Raw genomic sequence first — 20,743 nt, 5'->3', positions numbered from 1 at the left:
AATTATCTCTGGCATTTCCTGTGCGGCTTTCACGACTGCTCCCCCCCCCCCCCCCTGCGTGTCGACCGTTGGGGAGGAGGGAGGGGCGGGGGTGTCTAGACGGCCCGTGACCTTGGGTAGCGGCCGGGGTCGCTGACCTGTGCGTCACTGGGGGAGCCGAGCCGCTCCCCTCCTCTGCCCCTCCCCGGCTCTCTACGATCGATGGAACCGCTATCGGTCGGGGGAGAGAGAGGAGGGAGGAATGAAGGGAGAGCCGGGAGCAGCAGTTTTTTGCTGCCGACAGTAGATCGGCGTCTGAAGCTGCTAGATCGCTCGCTCGGTATCAGTGAGTACGTCTCGGCAGTCTGCCATTGTCTTCAGACAACGTATGCGCCTCACGCCGAGCGGCGCGTACCCTGCAGAGGTGGCGTCTGCCGGTAAAAACAGTCAGACTGGGGCATGGAACGCTGGACGGATGCTAAGCAGTTGGGGTGACTGTCCTTTGAAGCTGGCACAGGGCTGGAACGAGTCGAGGGATCACAGACTAGTATTTGCCGTCTTTGCTCCTAACGTTCTGAAGTCTGTTGCTGAATGGCTACACACGGCTCAGCACTCGTGTCTCGTCGTATCCTCATTGGCCCTTACTACGGTTTCACTATCCCTATCTAGTGCCTACGTCCAGCTGCCATGCAGCGTTCCACCCGCCTCCGTATATCTGACCCCACCCCAGCCCCACGAGGCCGCCACACGCCAGTGCGTGCAGTCCCTGCACTGGTCTGTCAACAGCATCTGGTCTGCGCCGCACGCAGGAAGCTCTGGGGCCAGACGGCGTGTGTTGGGGTAGGGCGGGCCGGACAGATCAGATTAGACCGACAGACGGGTTGGGGAGGGGGATGGCGTCGTTTGCAGCTGGAAGGGGCGGGACAGACTGATGGAGTAAGACGGAGCGGTGAAAGGGTGATGTGTCAGTTGGCACGCCGCCCTGAAAGTGATAAGCCTGTGATGGAGCTGTTGAGACCACCCATGCGAAATTTTTCCTGGTTGCAAAAAGCTATTCAGACCATAACTATCCTTGATCTCTAATTTAATTAGGCTGGAATTCTGTTGGAATGCTCTGTCCCTATCGTCACGACTGTTCAAATCTGCACTATTGTGCTCCTTTGTCGGCTTCTCTGATCCATTTTTATCAACCATTTCACGTATTTGTCGTCTCCCATCGCGGTGTGCGGGTCTGCTCGTTAATCTCTCAGTATTTCGCGATGTTTCCGATCTGTTCTGGCCTCTGCAATGCAGCTGCCGCCTGTCTGCTCGTCCGCCACTATCTTGCACTTGCCGTCAGGCCGCGACTGTCCTGTGTCGGGAGTCTATGCTGGGAGTTGTCGGGGAGGATGTTACCTTGGCGACAGTCCTGGAGGTGTGTTCAGTTGGTGATAGGGTGTATGTTCAGACAAAGCCGGTTTGCGAGTTGTCGAGGGTCGTAACTCGAAAGGTGTGGCTGGCATAGAAAATGAGCTGAATGGCATTACGTCGACTCATTTGGAATGCGGGTTATGGATGAATGAGGTGATCAGAAAACGATCTGTTAAGTCTCTGCATGACACGTGTTTTGTGTCGATGTTAGTCTTGTATGCATTTTCTTTGCTCCGTTGTTTCTCTCATTTCTTTACACTGTGGTATCACCTCAAAATCCTGAAGCGGCTACGTTCATGGCCATCTGCAGGAAACATAATGCTGGCTTTTGCAGTTTGCATGATGCATCGTGCATCGTTTTGTATCCACACATCATATTACCTACTCACGTTTTCTGCTCGCGAAATTCATTGCTCAATGCTCATGTGAGTATATAAAACGAGGATCGTGGATCTTTGCTTCCGGTGAATCTTACCGAAATTCGCATAGTAACTGATGATCACTTGGCGTTTTTTTTGCCACTCCTCACACGCCTTTCTGTAATGCGTCTTCCCCGCTGACAGAAATGCACCCCTTGCCAAGTGTCATGCTCCTTCGTTAAAATAGTTCATTGACATGTCAGAAGTCTTGAAGTTTTCTGTCGCCTCAGTGTGCCCGCTGGCAGTCGCGGGCGTCTGGGATGCGGTTGGGCCTGGCTGATACCCACCTAAGCCCGTCGCCTGCCGGTCGCGGTGCTGTTTCTACCCGTGTCCACCGGTTCACGGCGTCAGTCGTCACGGATGGCAGCCACCGGACCGGCTGTGTGCCCCGCCCCGTCCGTCCGGCTGAAGGCTGCCATATGACCGCGTGACTAGTGCTGCCATATGTGAGCGGTGCCGGACTCGGCGTCACACCACTGTCTCCTGTCTATTGGCTAGGTGTTGATTCTCAGTATTACACCGTGCTATGGACGGGATAGATGAGAGGAATGTCTGTAGTCTGGGCAGCGACTCGCCTAAAGGCCGCCCCACACTGGACCTCGCATGCGGGTTGAGAGTTTGCGGGTTTTGAGTTTGCGGGCATAATACTAATTCATAGAGTGATTAGACCGTTCCCCTATGGTAACTTCATGAATGCAGTGAAGCCGGTACACGTTCAGAAAATTACATATAGTCGCAATACCAGCGCAACGAACCAAAATTCGACTCCAACGAAAAACCCACAAACCTCGCAGAACTCGCAGATCTCGCAGCGAGGAAAATCGAAAGTTGACTCAAAATCAACTTTTGAAATGCGATGCAAGGTCGCTCGCAAGCTAAAAACATGCAGACTCGCTTGTTAGATGGTAGTGTGGGTCACTCAGCTTAGATTGTATTATTTGATCTTGAAGAAACCCGAAAACCCGAAACTCGCAACCCGCATGCGAGTTCCAGTGTGGGGCGGCCTTAAACCGGTCGACGCAGGTTTATAGATATACGGACTCCGGAGCCGGCGGCCGGCGGTGTCCGAGGTCTGTCTGTGAAGGTCACGGTCAGGATGAGTCATCAGGTGGTGCCACGCTGGGGGGGGGGGGAGGGGTAGCGGCGGCGGTATTGGAGGGATGGGCCGGTGGGAATGAAAAGAGCCGGGTACGACAGGTGTGCAGGAACAACAAACAACGATTTCCTGTCTGGTTCTGAGAAGGATCGGCAGCCGACGCTGAACCAGTGTGAATGGTTTATGGCAACTTGCATGCCATGGATGAGGTATGCACAGTGGCACAGTTACATAGTTTGGTCAAAGCGGTCGGTGGCGACTGGGGCCGCTGGAAAAAATTGATTGCTGGATGGCAAATAGATCCAAAAATGCGCGCTGACGAGTGACTGAACATAAAAAGCTAGTGATGTAGCCTGTCCTGTTGGTCTTTGCTGTTAAGCTCGCTTCGGTCATGCGTTTTAACTTTTCTCCGTATCAAACAGACTTTCAAGCTTTCGATATGTATGACCCACACCCTTCAGCTGGTATCAGAAACCCACACCAGCAGCTGATCTGACCCGCCTTTCCCCTCTTTCTCAGGCGTGGAGAACCTGGACTCTGGCGTCGGCGTGTATGCCCCGGACGATGAGGCTTACCGGGTGTTCGCCGATCTCTTCGACCCGATCATTGAGGACTACCACGGCGGATTCAAGAAGACCGACAAGCACCCCAACAAGGTGAGTACAGATAGCGCCGTGAGATGGTTAAGGTTATTGATAGGTTTCTTGATAATCTGAAGCGAAGGATGGGTTTGGGAACTTGTGTGGAAAGTGGCTGATGTCAGCTAGTTTCTTGAGCTGCCCATGCGGCTTAAGTGCTAAAAGGTAGATGCGTTCGGGCATATATCTATTTATCAGTCTGAGAAATATTGTTGTTGATATCCGCGCGGTGCTTAATGTTTGCCGAAAACATATTTGTGTTACTCTGATCGAAGGCGATATCATTATGTTCGTTTTGTCAAATTCCCGATTCCCCCGATTCCTTCAGTGTGTGATGTGTTCAATGGGTTGTTGTGAAGGGGGAACTGTCATCCCTGGTGCGGAACTGATTGTGCCGACTCTAACTCATTCCTCTCCTCCCCCCGGTAGGACTTCGGCGATGTGAGCACCGTCGGCAACGTGGACCCGGAGGGCCAGTTCGTCATCTCCACGCGCGTGCGCTGCGGCCGCTCCATGAAGGGCTACCCCTTCAACCCGTGCCTGACCGAGGCGCAGTACAAGGAGATGGAGGACAAGGTCTCCTCCACGCTCAGCGGCCTGGACGGCGAGCTGAAGGGCACCTTCTACCCGCTGACCGGCATGGCCAAGGATGTGCAGCAGAAGCTCATCGACGACCACTTCCTCTTCAAGGAGGGTGACCGCTTCCTGCAGGCGGCCAACGCCTGCCGCTTCTGGCCCACCGGCCGCGGCATCTTCCACAACAACGACAAGACCTTCCTGGTCTGGTGCAACGAGGAGGACCACCTGCGCATCATCAGCATGCAGAAGGGCGGCGACCTGGGCCAGGTGTACCGGCGACTGGTCAACGCGGCGACTGAGATCGAGAAGCGCATTCCGTTCTCTCATGATGACCGGCTTGGCTTCCTGACCTTCTGCCCGACCAACCTGGGCACCACCATCCGCGCCTCGGTGCACATCAAGGTGCCCAAGCTGGCCGCCGACAAGAAGAAGCTGGAGGAGGTGGCGGCCAAGTACAACCTCCAGGTGCGCGGCACGCGCGGTGAGCACACCGAGGCCGAGGGCGGCATCTACGACATCTCCAACAAGCGCCGCATGGGCCTGACCGAGTACGAGGCCGTCAAGGAGATGCACGATGGCATCCTGGAGCTCATCAAGATCGAGAAGTCACTCTAGATGCCGGCCGGAGGAGAGCCCCGGGAGGGGGAGAGAGAGAGAATCCAGAGAGAGAGAGAGAGGGTGGCGGTCCGGCGCCGGTCGGAGAGCCGGTGTCGGCCGCCGCCCACCCCCCAGCCGGCCGGCCGCCGGCCCGTCGCGGCGCTCGAGTGTGAGTTAGTGAGTGAGAGAGTGTCGACGCCCGTGGTGTCTGTCAATTCCGCAGCGCTCCCCGAGCTGCCGGCGCCGCGCCGAGGCCGGCGCAGGACGGCTGGCTAATAAAATGTGATCTTTCTGTGGTCTGTTGATCGGGGAATGGATGTTGGAGGAGGAAGATCAGTAGAGACGGGTAGGGTGATATTAATAGTCTGCAACGGGCGTGGCAAGTTTTTCCAAACTGTTGACGCGAGCTATAAACACATGCACATCACATGCGCGGGGTATATATTTAGAACAGTGGTCGGAACGAACAGATTCAGCCGTGCTTGAGCTCCTGCTCTAGGTTTGAATTGGCAAGCACAGTTAAGTGGTTTCTTAGAAATTTTATATTGAACTCTGGTTGGGAATGGCCTGCGGTGGTCAGTGTTCAACAGTTTCCAGCTCTAAAATTGGATCAGTTATAACTCAAATTTCCGCCGCTGCTTAATTTGCAAAGCCGGACGAAGGGCTAAAGATTTCGATACAAATGGTTCGTAATTCGTTGCTTCCACAAACGCGAATTATAAATAGCTTCGAGAGCAGACGGGGTTCTCCGTTCTTCGAAGCTCATTTACCCTGCCAGTTGCGCGCATTTTTCTGTAACCGGATCTATTCCTGTCTTTGCTGGTGAGAGTTCAAGCCTGCGTGAGCAGTCGCAAACAACCCACGCACCTGCCTCCGAATGTCACCACCACTTCATTAGGACAGCACCCTCTGACATGGCTGGAACAGCTGGCTGGATCGCTGCCTCCTCGGATGGGGGGGGGGGGGGGGCGCTGGATACGACCAACGGAGCCGGGATCTGAGACTAAACGGAAACTGTTGGCTCCTGGGGAACGCGGCGTGTGTTACCAGAGATCAGGTCGGTCTCGAGGGGCGCTGAATGACAGGTGCTAGTTCAGTACGCGGTGGGCTTTATACTTTATCGTCTGTCGAGTATGAACTGTAGTAGGCAGGCGACTTTGTTTGCCTGGTAGATGATGCTGGCTACAAGCCATGCGAGGTTGTTAGGGAGCTGAGAAGCTGGAACACCCTTGTCGACAGTGGATTAGCCAGTAGCTGAGCTGAACAGACGACCACGGTCGGAAACATGTTACTAAGTGCTATGTGAATTCTGCCGGTAGTTTTACTTCTGATTAGCACTTATTTCGGTCGCGGAGACTTCTCGAGTTGTGGCCAAACAGACGCAGGGTCCGGATTTCACTTTTGTCGCAATCTTTATTAGCTGTCAACATCACCGAACAATGCCAAACAACTGACAGCTTAGTTGGAACTTGGAGCCAGACGCCAACTGGAGAAACTGCTTGAACGGTGAAGTGAAGCAAGCCCACGCCAGTCATTCCTGCGCTGATGGTAGCTAATATGGCCCTACCGGTTCAAATCACACCACCTCACAGTAGTTATGTCTGATTCCGTCGCGATACATTGTAATTTTTAACGCCTGATCCCGTCATGACGATCGTGTGCGACTTCGGGACGGCTAGTCCAAAGTCCGTCTCAGCCTAAGACCTCACGTCTTACAAGTTACATCACTGGATGGGTCTGAATTAAAGAGATCTACCCGAAAGTGGCCGTCGAGCGGCAACCTCCGATGCCATCCCTGCCGCCCTCCGCCTTCTGCGTATCGCCTAGTCGTGGCTAGGCAGGTGTCCGTACTGTCGACATCTGCCTAGTGCCTAGTCACACTTGTGACCGAACTGTCGATTCCATGATCCTGCCTACTGCCTAGTGCCTAATCATGACTGGGCAGGACGAGGTAAACTGATGTTTCCTCGGTCACAGGTTGGGGAGCGAAGATAGGAAGGCACACCTCAGGCGACCCCGACCCCACTCCGCCACAATCGGGCCTCCACTCGACGCTCGCGGTCGCGTCTCGTGATCGATTTTACCTCGTGGGCCGCTTGAAGTGGCGGTGTATGAAGTGGAATGTGAAGTAGGTACGGTCCCACTCCGGCGGGGTAGAAAGGTGCGGTTACACTCGAGACTAGTTATTTTCCACCACTGCTTGATAGGTAAAAGAACGATGACAAATTCAGAAGGGAATTTCAATGAGGGGTAAACTCACATGTTCAAGCAACAAACAGAAATAACATACAATAACACCCTATCATGCCTATGGGTTTCTTCCCACTGTTGTTGCCATTCCACTTTTCCGATGGGAAAGTTTCGCTTTGCCTTCAGGACATGCCTGATGCCGCTAGGAAGTGGAAGGGCAAGACGGCATGAGAAGACGCCGGTCAACCGCAAAACGCTGGTTTGGGTGCCGAGCGGGCTTGTAATATCGTAGTCCGCCTCTCTTCGCCGAATCGTCCAGGCCGGCGTTGTTGAGTCGGGTTCTGAAAAGTTCGATCAATACCACATAGCACATGTTACGTAATTCGGTACCAGCTGCGAGCTATGAATATAGATGCGGTACAAGGGGCCTCAGTGTCGTTACTCGTTAGTCGTTACATGAATAACCATAGACGTAGAACCACACGGCTGCCGTTGGTCCTTACTGCCGCAATATTACACAGTTGGGTATCGCCCAACCAGAGGTAGCATACGTGCCTGTAAAATAGCTTCGCGCAGGGGAAAAGTTATCCCGAAAGGTAGGACTCGCGCTCCCCCGATAAGACACGTCACCCGGCCGTGTAAACGGTCATCCTGGAGGGCTATGCTCCTCCATTAGACGCCCATCTGCAACTTCGCTAGTTGCCTGAGGCGACCGTCTGCCCGGACATGGTAGTATGAGAGTTTGAGAATGGGCTGGCCCCCGAGGACGAAAATACCTTATGGTTGATCAGGCGCGGATACAAGGGGGGGGGGGGCCATGGGGGCCATGCCCCCCCCCCCCTTGGCCGATTTTTTCAAAAATAAAATAAAAAGTTAAAAAGCTGAAAAGGGGGCCTCCTGAAAATAAAGTGGCTATTCATGTTGAGATGTTGCCTGAACAGCTAGATAAGCTCAATAGACGCAGTTTTTTTTGGGGGGGGGGGGCCAACAAGTGGGAAGATGGGGCCTCCAACAGGTGGGATTATGGGGGCCTCCTGGTTTCTAATGGCCCCTCCCTTGGAGATTTTCTGGATCCGCCCCTGTGGTTGATTGATATGGCTAATGCGTGTTCTTGAAAACGGCCTGGCTCCGAATACAAGAATGCGTCCCTATCGACCGACTGCTGAGAGTCTCTCTGGCCACAACCGGTAACTATGGCAACCAACATCAACATAGGTACTCAGTACACGTCTTATCTTTGCATCGGCCTGGATATAGTACAGCAACAGGACTGGAAGCCAGACCTTTTTACGTAACGTAAAATCTGGTTACTCGCCACAGAGAACAGTAGTGACATCTGTTGTGGCAGTAAGTTCCTGAAGCTCCTCCAGACGCTCACCCAAATCTCATCTCTCCCAGCAGGCGAAAGCGTCGACAACTTTGGTAGAGTCACTGATCAGCTAAGAGAGCGGCTTAGGTAGCACTTGCTTTCCGAAAATCTGCTCGGAATTGAACCCTAACCACCCGCACAGAGACCGACCCAACCATTTTACAACGCTCGAATCAGCCGAGCCATTGCAGCTAGCCTCGATCCCGCCCCCACCCAATCAATCCCAGTCGTGTGTCGGATCAGCTCCCGTCCCGACTCGCCTCCTAGAAACTGTCAACTTTGCTGTCACGTGTTCCAACCGTCCAAAAACTGTCGACTCTGTGCTGTGTACCGTATATTGAGGGGCGGCCGCGCAAACCGGGGCCTATCACAGTGTTGTCAGCGCGGCCTGCTACCCCTACAGGACCCCCATCGGTCGGCACACATCGTAACACGTCACACCGTCACATAATGTGACGCCAGGTGCGTCACGCGACCAACCCGGGGCGGCTTCAGCCCCCAGCTGGGTGTCCCAGGTCACAAGAGGTGAGTCTCACTTCATAACGGCCGCCGCAACTCATTGATTCAACAGTCGTAGCGGGTCAACACGTCTCGAACGCCGCACTTCTAGTCGCCGCGAGCCACAAACCTAATCAACACAAAGGTTCCCGCGACAAAAAGCCACGTTCTGAGTTCACAATCCCGCAGTCCGTTCACAGGCGTCCACTTACATGCATTCAATCCATGCGCAGTGAACACGCCCTCAATGATCCTAAATCTCCCGCTCACCACTCGGCCCGTGCCGTCGCTATGAGCCACTGGTGGGCGGCGGCCGGCGGTCGTCCCGCCGCTGGTCTGGCCTCTCATCGGACCGGTCTCGGTCTCGCCACCTGTCCTCGCCTCCGCCGTAGTGCCGGCCGCCGTAGTTTCCGCCGCCGTAGCCGTGCCGGTCGTAGCCGGCGGGCCGGCCGTGCTGTTGCCAGCCGCGGTAGCCGCCGCCGCCGCCCCCTCCCCCGTGGTGATGGTGATGGTGGTGGTAGTTGTCACCGCCGCGGTAGTCCCGGTCTCGGTCTCGGTCTCGGTCACGGGACCTGTCGGAATAGGGGAGGGGTCAGGGTCAGAAAGGTGTAGTGAACCTTTTCATTGGGCCGGGTAGATGCAGCTCACAAGGTGTGATCTTAACTGCTCAAAATGTACGTTTGAATAATGAACCGCTAACGAAACACAACAAGACCTTTTAGCAAGCGAAAACTGATACAAATGCGATACTGATAACTGATCATTCGCACGCAACGCATGACCAAAATTAACTATGCTTACAACAATAACCCTACACGTTAGAAACAATAAGAAAAAGCCCTTGCATATTTTATTCCTTCTAACATTGACCCAAACTGTCAGGCAATTAGCTCTTTCTTTCTTTCCCTTGTTCCCTCCCGTCCCTCCCTCTTCACTCACCTATCCCTATCCCGTCCGTATCCATCTCTATGCTCTCCATAACCGCCCTCTCTGTGGTGACCGCCGGGGTGGGGGCCGCCCGGACTGCCGTGGCCCGCTCCGGCCGGGTACTCGCGTCTCCACGAGTCGCGCCGGTCGCCGCCCCGGCCGTCACGCGGGTCACGGGGGTCACGTGACTGGCGCGGGTCGTGACCGCCGTCACGGTTCGGACGGTCGTCGCTGTGACGGGGCCGGTCCCGTTTACTGGGGGTAGAGAACGAGACAGGTGAGACAGAGAAGGTGACAGAGAGGGAGAGGAACAGATAGAGAATACGAGTGAGTTGAAGGGAAGGACAGAGGAGAACGGAGGAGCGGAGACGAGAGGCCAGGGCTCAATCTTATAAACGCCGTGGAATGGATATGGCAGCACTGGCTGAAGTTCAGCTGCAGAAAACGACTATCAAATGCAAAATGGTTTTCACGCATTTCAGACCATCGTAATTTGACGGTCTAAAGAATCATTTCGTTGAATCGGATAGACCTTTGTCAGCACTGGTATCACTGTGAATGTTACCAAATGCCGTAAATAGAATAGTACGGCATTTTATAAGACAGGAGAGGAGAAGGAGAAAGGGAGTAAGGCTGAGCACCACGGAAAATGAAGTAAGGAGGGTATGGCAATACACGGTAGATACAGCATCCAGCGAAAAATGTTCCGGATAGGCAAACAGTAACCAGCCTAGTTATTTCGAGCACGCCCTGACGTTAACAAATAAAGAAGAATGCTCGCTTAGTAGTGAGTAAGGCTTACTTACGTTGAAACAATCTCTTTAGCTTGAGTTCAAACCTATCCCTCATATCTCTCATTTAAGCACAGTAGAATCGCGGCAAACGTGTGCTGCCTTTCTGATTCATCGTCGAACACTTACTTCCGGTCCCGGTCGTTATCGTCGCCATGCCTGTGGGCGGTGGCGGCGGGGGCGGCAGCGGCCGAGGGCGGCTCGTCCCCTGTCCGCCCGGGGGCGGCGGCGGCGGCGGCGGCGGCGGAGCGGGGGTCCCCCTCCCCGCCTGGGTCTGGAGAGTCCCGCTTTCGTTTCTTTTTGTCCTTGTGGTGGTGGGGACGGTCCCGGTCCTTAGACACAGCCTGGGGGAGAGATGAGACGAGTCAAGTCGTGGGGAATATTCACGAGAGTCGGGCTCCAGAAACGGCCGATGCTAGGCGGCGCTGGCATCGGCGGATTCGAGAGAGCACTGAACAGCGAATAGCCACTAACCAAATGTGTTTTCGAAATATCGTACTGAATGCAAGAGCCACACGTAGACATAAAATGCACAAACGAACCGAAAACGTACCCTGACGCGCACAGCATTCTCTGAACTCCTCTCCTTCCCACTCCACCTACCCGCTCCTCGTGATGATGATGCTGATGTGACGCCGGGGCGGTCGCCGCCGCCGCCACCGGTGCCGTCGAGCCGCCCATCTTCTTCACGGCGTGCTTGTAGAGTTTGTACAGTTTGCGAGGGTCGAACTCGGTGAATTGAGACACAAAGTGCCACAAATTGCTGTGGGAAGGGATGAAAACTTTGTCAGACTAGCTACCAAACATGGTTAAATCGTGGGAAGGGGTAGATTGCTGCTGAGGTTTGGAAAATGAGGGAAATTTAGGTAAAAATGGAGGTCGTGGCAAGGTGACAAGGTCGGCCACGGGGTAACAGTCATGGATGGGTTCGGCCGCCCGGTCAGAGAGTAGGAAGCGTCCCCTGCAGCGATGGATGTCAGACACAGCCCGGCCGCCCGTAATCTCTCACTAGATGGCGCGGGCTACTGCTCAGCGTTCCGACCACCAGCACACAGGCTACAGACCAGACTGAACGGGAAAGGGAGCCCAGCAAACCATTTATAAGATCTGGGCGCGATAGCCTTCCAAACGAAACTCAATTGGGATTACTCTGACAAATAGAACTTCTCCAACCCTGCAGCCTACGATTCCAACTGATCGGCTGACTGACATTTTTCTATCAGATGGTAGAGGACACAAAGGCACACACATCCCCCGTCACGCACCTGCGCCACTCCTTGACTTTGTCGGCGTGCTGCAGCTGTTTGAGACAGAGATCGATGTGGGCGCCGATCTGGATCAGGCACTGGCGGGTGTGGTTCACTTGTTCGGCGTCTGACAGACTCGGGTCGGGACTGTCCAGCGCCTTCAGAGCGCGCTTCACGGGGCGCATCTTCTCCTTACACTGGTGGCGGAGAGGGACATGGCGATGGTTAGAGAACAATATAATGACAGGGATGTGCGACATGTTTAAATGCTACATTGGCAGGCAAAGCAGAGGGTGAGCCGAGTATTATCTCACAAAGGTAAGAGAGGAAGACTTAATCAAACTTAATTTAGTGGCACAATTTCACGCTGCGGAAAGAAGAGAAGAAACGGGGAAATTTGTAACACACATGTACCAAACCGTATTGAACAATGGCCCTGCACTTCAAAACTCCAAGAAGACGGTATACGGCACCTCATCGAACCCTGACCTCGTAACCGACCTCACCGCCGGGACAATCCATAGAGCTCATTTAACCCGGCGGCCGCTGGGCCTCCGCGCCACCCGCCGGCCGCTGGGGGGGGGGGCATATAGTTGCCCCCCCTTTACTTCTGCGACGATATCGTCGCAACGCGAAGAGATAGAGAAGCGAAACTTTGCACACATCTTCCTGAATACCTAGCCAAGGTTGTGTCCAAATTTGGTGTCGATCCCACTTGAAATGACGTCACAGTGACGTCATAAGTGAAATTATAGATTTGCGACTCTCATATTCCTCACGATACATCAGATATATGGGACCGAATATAAAGGGTCGATTAATGGTCAGAAACTAGATGGAAGTGTAGTTAGATGTTTTAGGATGACAGCAGGTGCTTTCTAGTTCATTTACAGTTGAGTTTCATGCTCAGCATCATCAGAAACGGTCCATATCGGAAAACGACAAAACTTTATGACGTCACTGTGACGTCATCTTAGGTGCTACAACCACCAAACTTTGCTCAAACATTGCCTAGGTATTCATTTGAAGCTATGCTAAGTTTCACGTTCGTAGCTCATCAGGTTTCGGAGATATTTTACAAAACGTAAAGGGGGGGGGGCAACTTTATGCCCCCCCCCCCCCCCAGCGGCTCGTGGGTTAACCTCGACCCGGCCTGGCCTCTGGCCACATCACTCACCTCCAAGAAGACGCTCTCGGGTAGCTCCTCCGTGGAGCTGATTTGTACCGGCTCATGGTTGGCCGTGAAGTGCATCGGAGGCGCCGGCGGCTTCTTCCGGCGCTTCTTCACCTCCTTCTTCACCGGCTCCTTAGTCTCCTTCTGCTCCTTGGCCGTCTCCTTGCCCGCACCCTCCTTGGAGTCCTTCTCCTTATGGTGATGATCCTTATGATGGTGCTCCTTGTGATGATGATGATGCTCCTTATGGCCGTCTTTGGCCGCCGTCGAGGGGAGGGAGCTCTGGGTGTTCTCGTCTGATGAGATGTCGTCGTCGATGATTTCTCGACTGACGGCTTTCTTGGTTCGTCCGACGGTTGACGATCGCTTGCCGCCCCGTTTGGAGCCGCCGCCCCCGTGGTGTGTCTGCAGCTGCTGCTTACGGAGGATCTGAACAGAACAGACGAGCATTGTTAAGATACAGCTCAGTTGTTTGTTGCAGTAAGACAGAGAGCCAAAGGACCCCTAGTAAGTGGGTCGATATGTTATTACTGCAAGTAAAACAGATTATCAAAATGGTAGCAGCGATCAACAGGAATCAATGTATAACATAAACCGCTTTACGATCGGTTTATGTTTACGATCGACACAAAATGCGAGTCATGTGACCAAAGTTTGTAAGAATGAGGACCATAGAACACTGCGCCAAGGCTAAAGGCGTCAGAACAGTGAACCATGTCGCGCATATGACTTATGTGCTGCTAATACCCCAGTGGAATGACTTGCAGTTGGCACAAGTTAACTAAAAACGACGTCCTGAATCTGACTTCTCAGATAATACAAATCCTAGATCAAGCACAGCTTAGCTTTCCGCTTCCTTAGCTATGGTATAAAACGAGTCATATTTTTGTAAATAAATCTCATGCCTAGACACCTCGGAGTAAGTCAGACCGGCCTGTGGTCAGGTGACCCAGATCTGCCCAGTTCGCTCTTTTCCCGCCAGCTTTATTCCGCAGTTTGAATTCCAAACGCGTCAATCTTCGCACTTTTCTACCATTCACGTGACGACTGACGTCAATATTTCACTGGTAGCACGATTTCAGACCGCAAAGTGCCACTTCCCGCCTTAGAGATGATTTAATCGCCACACATATCTTATGGTGAGGAGACTGCGACCACAGAAAATCAAGATGTAGCGATCATCAACCCGCAAAAGCGACACTTGTTTAAGAGGAGGCCCTCGTCTTACTACAACACGCGAAAGAAGATATTTCGTGGACTTTGAATTTGTATAGTTTAGTGGATTCACGTGCCTCATGTTCTGTGTATCTTATCTGATATGAAGCTTTGCCATGTTGTGCATGGAATTAGTTCAGACGATAACACTTCCTGTTCCGAGATCTACCTCATCGTTCTGGCAGCGAATTTTGGAGACAGAATTCAGCTTAGCTGACTCAATGACACCAACACTAACAGGCAACAACAAGCGTCATCAGCTGTAGCCGATTCTACACCTCTAGTGATCCTGACCTTGAGCAGGTAGTCTGTTCGCGTCTGTAGCTGTTTGGCCTGAGGCTTTGACTCTGCCTTCTCCAGCAGAATCTTGCCCTCGAGTCGGAGGGCCGGGTCGATCTTGATGGACTCCCAGGCGCCGACTCCGTACTCGTATACTCCCTGGAGGAGTCGAGAGTCCTCTTCGATACTCCAGTCCACGTCCCAGTGGGTGTCCTTGACTCTGTGGGTCAGAGGTCAGGTCAGATTAGGGATCAGGGTCCACCTCCCAGACTCTGTGAGGTCACAGGCCAGAAGTCATGTCACAGGTCAGGGGTCAGGGTTTACGTCCCAAAATGTCCATCATGGACATACGTCAGGTCAAAGGTAGGGGGTCACGCTACAAACCAGGACAAGCCTTCACTCTGAAGAACCACAGGTCAGAATATTACATGTTCAATGTTCATATGAACCTTGGTTCATATCACAGACCGAGTCAGGACAAACATCCACCCTGGAGTCACAAGCTTCATGCTCAGTCAAAGATCACTCTCAGATCACACTAAATATTCACACTCACACTCACAAGCCTTCGAGTAGCCAACTGACGGCTATGCTGATTCCGACTACGCTTCCAACACACGCACTTCCGTGCCACAGTGCGCCACAGCTGGTCGGGAACTGATTCGGGGTTCACAGGGGGTAAGTGGGAGAGGGGGCTGGGATGGCTGACGCTAAACCGACGTGGCCGGCAGGCGGAGCGCCACGTCGGTTAGTTGAGAACTACGAACGGTGCGAGGGGCGGAAAGAGGGGAGGGGGAGGGGGGAGGATGGTAACTGGGCGTGATGGGTTAGGATAAGGGGTACTTAGAAAACTAGTCAAAAAAGCAAAACCATTATCTCCCTCCCTTCTTTCGTCAGGACAGAAAGCCGGAAACAGACACACGGCGGGTCCAACACCGGTCGATTGCCACTGGCCATATCGTCAGCTACGCGTCACAACATACACCCACAGACACACACGCACACATGCGGTTAGGGTATATTGGCACAAGTGTCTCATGCCAGACTGGCCAACTACGCAATTCGGCTGAGGAAATGAATGAGTGTGTGTGGGGGGGGGGGACACAAGTGGTAGTTTTCAGAGAGGAAGATGATGAAAGGCGAGCGGAGCATGTGAAGAGACGTCAGCTAACTAATCTGAAAAAAACTCTCAATGTGTGAAAGGGTGATAGTATTTAAGCCAGGTGTATTGCATTCATGGGTGTACGCCGTACGGCACACTACCAGTCACAACGAGAAATTGTATCCATTTCCGCCCAATGCACAAGTGTGTCGGTGAATAGGCGATCCTCTCATGCCGTTCCCCATCTCACAATATGCAGACTTGCTGAGGCTTCCCAATCGTCACAAGGCCGGCTACCGACCCACTGTCACTGGAAACTCCAACTCCCGGGGTAAACTCAGTGTGAATGTCCGTAGCACAGCTGACCTGTGATATCAACTAGCGGTATTTCCCGGAAACCAGGGACATCTCGCTTTCGGATGCAGCAGTGTGTGTGATTCAACAGCAGAGTGCACCGTTGTGCATAATGCAGGCCACTGCACAGGAGCTCTCGAGGATTTTAGCGACAGATTCATCTAGCACCCGTACCAGAAAACCGAGGATTTGCATAACACAGGAAAACAAACTCAGAGCCCATTCCCTGAGGTGGCTGCAATCCAACGGGGCGTATAAACTGTCTCTAATACGGCGTGTGACACGGCCACCGGCCGGGCGTACAATTTGGCCGTAATACGGTGTATGACACGGGCCACTGGCGCTAACCCATGGGCCGGGGTCGAGACGGCAGGTGTGACTGGCGGCGACTTTATCGTCATTTCATCTCATGAGGTGACATGAATATTTAGACAGGCTGCAGCTTACTGCCTTGACAGCGCTTCTTTGTCACGCTTACGGTCACTTTAAATTGTTTTACGAAACAATTTATAAAGAGGCATTTCAAGCGTACACGGAATAAGTCGTGTCATACTGTATCATGTGCTCAAGTTGGCCCATTTTGCACTTCTACGTGCATACCTACATGAGTTGCATTATACATGAGTGAAGTGAGGCTGAGTAAAACACAAACACAGTTCGCTTACGTCCTTGCAAGGTTAATTATAAAAGGGAACGTCATAATGAGACTATCTCGTCATGTGTAGGGCCAGAATTACCAGAATTACGTGAATCATACAAACGAAAACATAACCCATCCTTACAGCATTAAACATAACCGCAGAGCGTTTATCACTTTACGGTCGGCGATTTGACAAACACGGTCATATCGCGGCGTAGCCCCATACCTCAGTACGACCCTCGGGTTCCACATGAGCCCATTAACAGCCCGGAGTTTATCTGTACAGAGACAAATCCAGCGGCAGTTGGCTGCCATATTCAGTAACCTGTCTCTAGAACAGAGGAGACCGGCTGTCGCGTCCCATAACCCGTCATCGGAGCAAGGGCAGACAGACGTCCTGCTGATGCTAGGTGGGTAGTTGAATTAAATATTCACCATGGATTCGCCGTGGAGCCATGCGATGTCACCTCGAGAACGGAGGGATAACGGGGTTTACCATATCGAGGCGGATTTCATGATGTTCCGAGACGAGGACAGCACGTCAAAAGCGGCACGCGAGGAATACACAGCGGGACTGCCACAGATTCAGCTGCTTAGGATGGGATTAGGTGTTCTTAGATTCGTACTCCAAAACCCGGCTAATGCATAGAAGCACTGCCGCATTATTTTCAGATTTTTTCCCGACGCTACTTCGATCCGCATGGCATCGATGATTACCCATTATCCTCTATCAAGTTTGATGTAGCATTCTCAATGAGATTCCCAATGTCTGCGTCGTTCACCCATCCCCCTCTGACCGTTCAAGCGAACAGTTGCAGCACCATCCATTGGTCACGGCTGACCTCGGCCTCTGCAGCCCGGAGGACTAGCATGAAACACCTCACGTTTCGACCGCAATAAAACCACCTTACAGCGGCCCACCCAGGCGCAAAGCAGCTTGAGTCCGCGAGCCCCACAGCTGATGTCACTGGATTATTGTTGCAATGAAATGAAACGAGCTGGGATGAGCGAAGTCGCTTGAAATAGAAATACGCATCAGAAGTGGGCTTGTAAGCTTGTGATCTACATGCTATCATCTAAGCTCGTCATCTACGGTGGAAAGGATAAAAAGACTTTACGGATAGGTATGACCAAGAAACCTGCATATTAAATGTTCTCGCTAGCTTACGTATCGCTGCATATATCTTAGCATATCACCAACAAAGTGCTTGCACAGAGAGAGTGTCCTACGAGCACTGCGCAATTGACATTTTACATTACTGCGCAGTGCCAGTGTGCACTCGCACCGGTCAAGTCAGCCCATATACGCTCCTAAGGCCCCCCCCCATTCTCCCTCACGACTCACGACCATCCAGTCCAAACCAGTTGCGGCACCGATCTCCCATATAGGGAATCCTGGACTGACAGTGACAGCCATTAACATTCAATTGGCCACAGAGAATCCTGTGCCCGCTGCGGACCGGAACCGCACCCCTTCCGCCCACCCCCCCCGGACGACCGCGTGGGGGAACAGGTTTGAAGGGCCGGGACATCCCGCACACTTCAGACGCCGGAAATAGGGTTGCCTTACGGAGGTGTTGGGAGCAGGTTGTGGTCGAGATCAGTGTAGGGTTCTCCGGGGCATAAGGCGGGGTCAAGTCCGGCTCTGGTATTGACGGCCGCATATACCTATCCGTTCAGGGTTAGCTGGTTAGGTAATGTTGCTCCGTTTGCTAGTGCCAATCGGCTTACCCAAGAATCGCTGAGTCACTTTAATAGACATAGAAGCTCCAACCAAAGAGAACATCCGCACTTGCTAGAAGCTTGAAAAAAAAAACTAGCCAGACCACCATATCGACTGACAAAACTGAGATTATCTCGCTAGCTCAAAACAAGTTCCTCACTCCATTCTATGACCGCACTCATTCACATACATTACCGCCGCATCACAATACCAATACACTGCACGGCACCACATATCTAATATCATCACCAGTCACCCTACTGCCCCCTCATCCTCCGCGCACGTGCACGTCACATCATCCCCTACAATTACTGGCGTTCAGCATACCTCCCTCACCCCTCCCCACGGTTGGTCACCAAACCCCGAGAGGATGGATCGACATATTAATACAGCCTGAGCACGTGACAGTCGAACAAAACGTCCAACACCCCCAGTCAGACAGAACACAGTAGGATCTGATCAGGTCCACTCCATCATCTAGGACTACGTGTGTGGTTTGCAGACTGCGACCCTGCTGACCGGGGGATTTGCAAAGTCGGCGGCGGGGCCGGTGGGCATTGAGTGCGTACGGATTTCTTTGTTTGGAGTATAGAGGGAATTTTGAGAGAGCTGGCTGGTGGGAGGTGGTGGACAGGAAAAACTAGCGTAGAGAAGAGAGAGGGAGGGAGAGAGGGAGAGAGAGAGAGAGAGAGAGAGAGAGAGAGAGAGAGAGAGAGAGAGAGAGACAGAGAGACAGAGAGACAGAGAGACAGAGAGACAGAGAGACAGAGAGACAGAGAGACAGAGAGACAGAGAGACAGAGAGACAGAGACAGAGACAGAGAGAGAGAGAGAGAGAGAGAGAGAGAGAGAGAGAGAGAGAGAGAGAGAGAGAGAGAGAGAGAGAGAGAGAGAGAGAGAGAGAGAGAGAGAGAGAGAGAGGACAGCGATGAAGCAGAACGCTTAGTTGACAGATGTTGCGAATTTAACTGATGACAGTTGAAAAGCAGGCAAATCAACCACATGTGAACGCTAACTGCCTTGTCAGATTGACTTTCAAATCAGCGTATTTGCAAACATCGAGAGTAGAGTTGCAAAGTTTTCCCAATGGGCTGCTACCGGCACCGCCCCGCCCCACAAAAAATTTCTGTGATACCGGCATGCTACCACGCCCCAAGCAAAAAAAATCGCCAAATTTCCGGCATGCTAAAAAACCTCCATTCTTGATTCTGGCTTACCCCTACATGAGATGCCACATTTTGGCAATTTCAGTAACCGCCCCACCCAGCAGCCACCCATTGTCCAACCAAAACTACCAGCAGCCTGATTTTGGCTGAGTTGGCCCCACAAATACCACAATTTTGAAACTCAATTCCAGTCTACAGCTGTTAAAATACCAGTATAACGCCTTATGGGCGACTAACGGAGCGAGCGAGAGGGTGAGCCTTGCACGTGCGAAATTTCGAGGGGGTACCTCCAGCTGACTTGTGCACGGCACCCTACTAACCGGTCTCTAGCGATGTGCCAAATTTGAGCACAATCGGCCCAGCCGTTCTCGAGATCTGGAATCGGCACCCTGCACGTGCGCACGTGCAAAATGGGTCCCAACTGACTTTTGCACGGCACCCTACTAACCGGTCCCTAACCATGTGCCAAATTTGAGCGCCATCGGTCCAGCCGTTCTCGAGATTTGGAATCGACCCCTGCACGTGCGCACGTGCAGCAGCACCCCAACTCTAGCACATGGATATGCATTGCCTAGTGGGTGCCTACCTACATGCCAACTTTCAGCGCAATCGGCCAAGTAGTTACCGAGATATTGCAACAATTACAAAAGTGACACCTCTTCGTTTTGCACGTGGCACGTGCATAAGGGGTCACCCACATGCATCGGCAATAGTCCAATACTTGGTAGAAGGAATGAAGCTACCCTACAAAAATTACCGCGTGTAAATCGGTCAAGTGGTTGCTGAGATATAAGCCTCGCAAAAGCGTGACCACGGCCGGCCGGCCGCTCATACTCAGAAATTTCCGTTAATATAAGGAAAGACTACGCTCGCTTCGCTCGCTCCGTAATAACCTGTAATCCAAGAGGTATTGCCTACAAAATGCATTAACACATTCATAAAAAAGCAAGGACAAAAAGAACTTGAATTACTGAAATGTGTTTTTGAAGACTGCACAGTGAGCAGCAATCACATTTACCACAAGCGTTTTTCCACATTCTCCTAAAATGTTGCAGGTACCAACCAAATAATGAACTATAGATAGGGCCTGTTCCAGCGCCTCCAGAAACCTCCAGAAACCTCCAGAAAGCTCTAGAATCCTCCAGAGAGCGTTCCAGCGCCTCCAGAAAGCTCCAGAAAGCTCTCGCCAAAGCTCCAGAAACCTCCAGTAGCCTCCAGAGAGTTGGGAGGTCCAAATTTCTCTGGAGGCTCAAGTCTACAATTATGGCGCACATGTGACAATCACGAATGTAAACAAAGAACTTTTGACTGAGAATTTTACAACTTGAATGTAAAGAAAATTACATTGCTA

General features: G+C 52.5%; 2 protein-coding genes across 6 annotated transcripts in view; one reads left to right on the top strand and one right to left on the bottom strand.

Annotated features, from left to right (window-relative positions):
- Positions 1-5,010, top strand: part of LOC122372314 (arginine kinase Scy p 2.0101-like) — a 34,419-nt gene extending 29,409 nt beyond the window's left edge. For all 5 annotated transcript variants that reach the window (XM_043349378.1, XM_043349379.1, XM_043349380.1 and 2 more), the window contains exons 3-4: positions 3,424-3,560; positions 3,972-5,010. In XM_043349378.1, the coding sequence (XP_043205313.1) occupies positions 3,424-3,560; positions 3,972-4,736 (902 nt within the window). In that variant the 3' untranslated portion in view covers positions 4,737-5,010. The remainder of the gene's footprint in view (positions 1-3,423; positions 3,561-3,971) is intronic.
- A 3,583-nt stretch (positions 5,011-8,593) lies between these two features.
- LOC122372315 (chromodomain-helicase-DNA-binding protein 1-like) overlaps positions 8,594-20,743 on the bottom strand; it is a gene marked incomplete at its 5' end in the record, with an annotated part of 29,244 nt that continues 17,094 nt past the window's right edge. The window contains 7 exons of the mRNA XM_043349384.1: positions 8,594-9,347; positions 9,715-9,957; positions 10,623-10,837; positions 11,097-11,256; positions 11,759-11,937; positions 12,918-13,343; positions 14,424-14,628. Coding sequence (XP_043205319.1) covers positions 9,065-9,347; positions 9,715-9,957; positions 10,623-10,837; positions 11,097-11,256; positions 11,759-11,937; positions 12,918-13,343; positions 14,424-14,628 — 1,711 coding nt within the window. The remainder of the gene's footprint in view (positions 9,348-9,714; positions 9,958-10,622; positions 10,838-11,096; positions 11,257-11,758; positions 11,938-12,917; positions 13,344-14,423; positions 14,629-20,743) is intronic.

This window comes from Amphibalanus amphitrite, unplaced genomic scaffold (genome assembly GCF_019059575.1).
Source record: "Amphibalanus amphitrite isolate SeventyFive unplaced genomic scaffold, NRLGWU_Aamphi_draft 001344F_arrow, whole genome shotgun sequence".
NCBI classification, from domain to species: Eukaryota; Metazoa; Arthropoda; class Thecostraca; order Balanomorpha; family Balanidae; genus Amphibalanus; species Amphibalanus amphitrite.
Note: the sequence above shows the minus strand (reverse complement) of the source record. Positions and strands in the feature narration are given on the sequence as shown.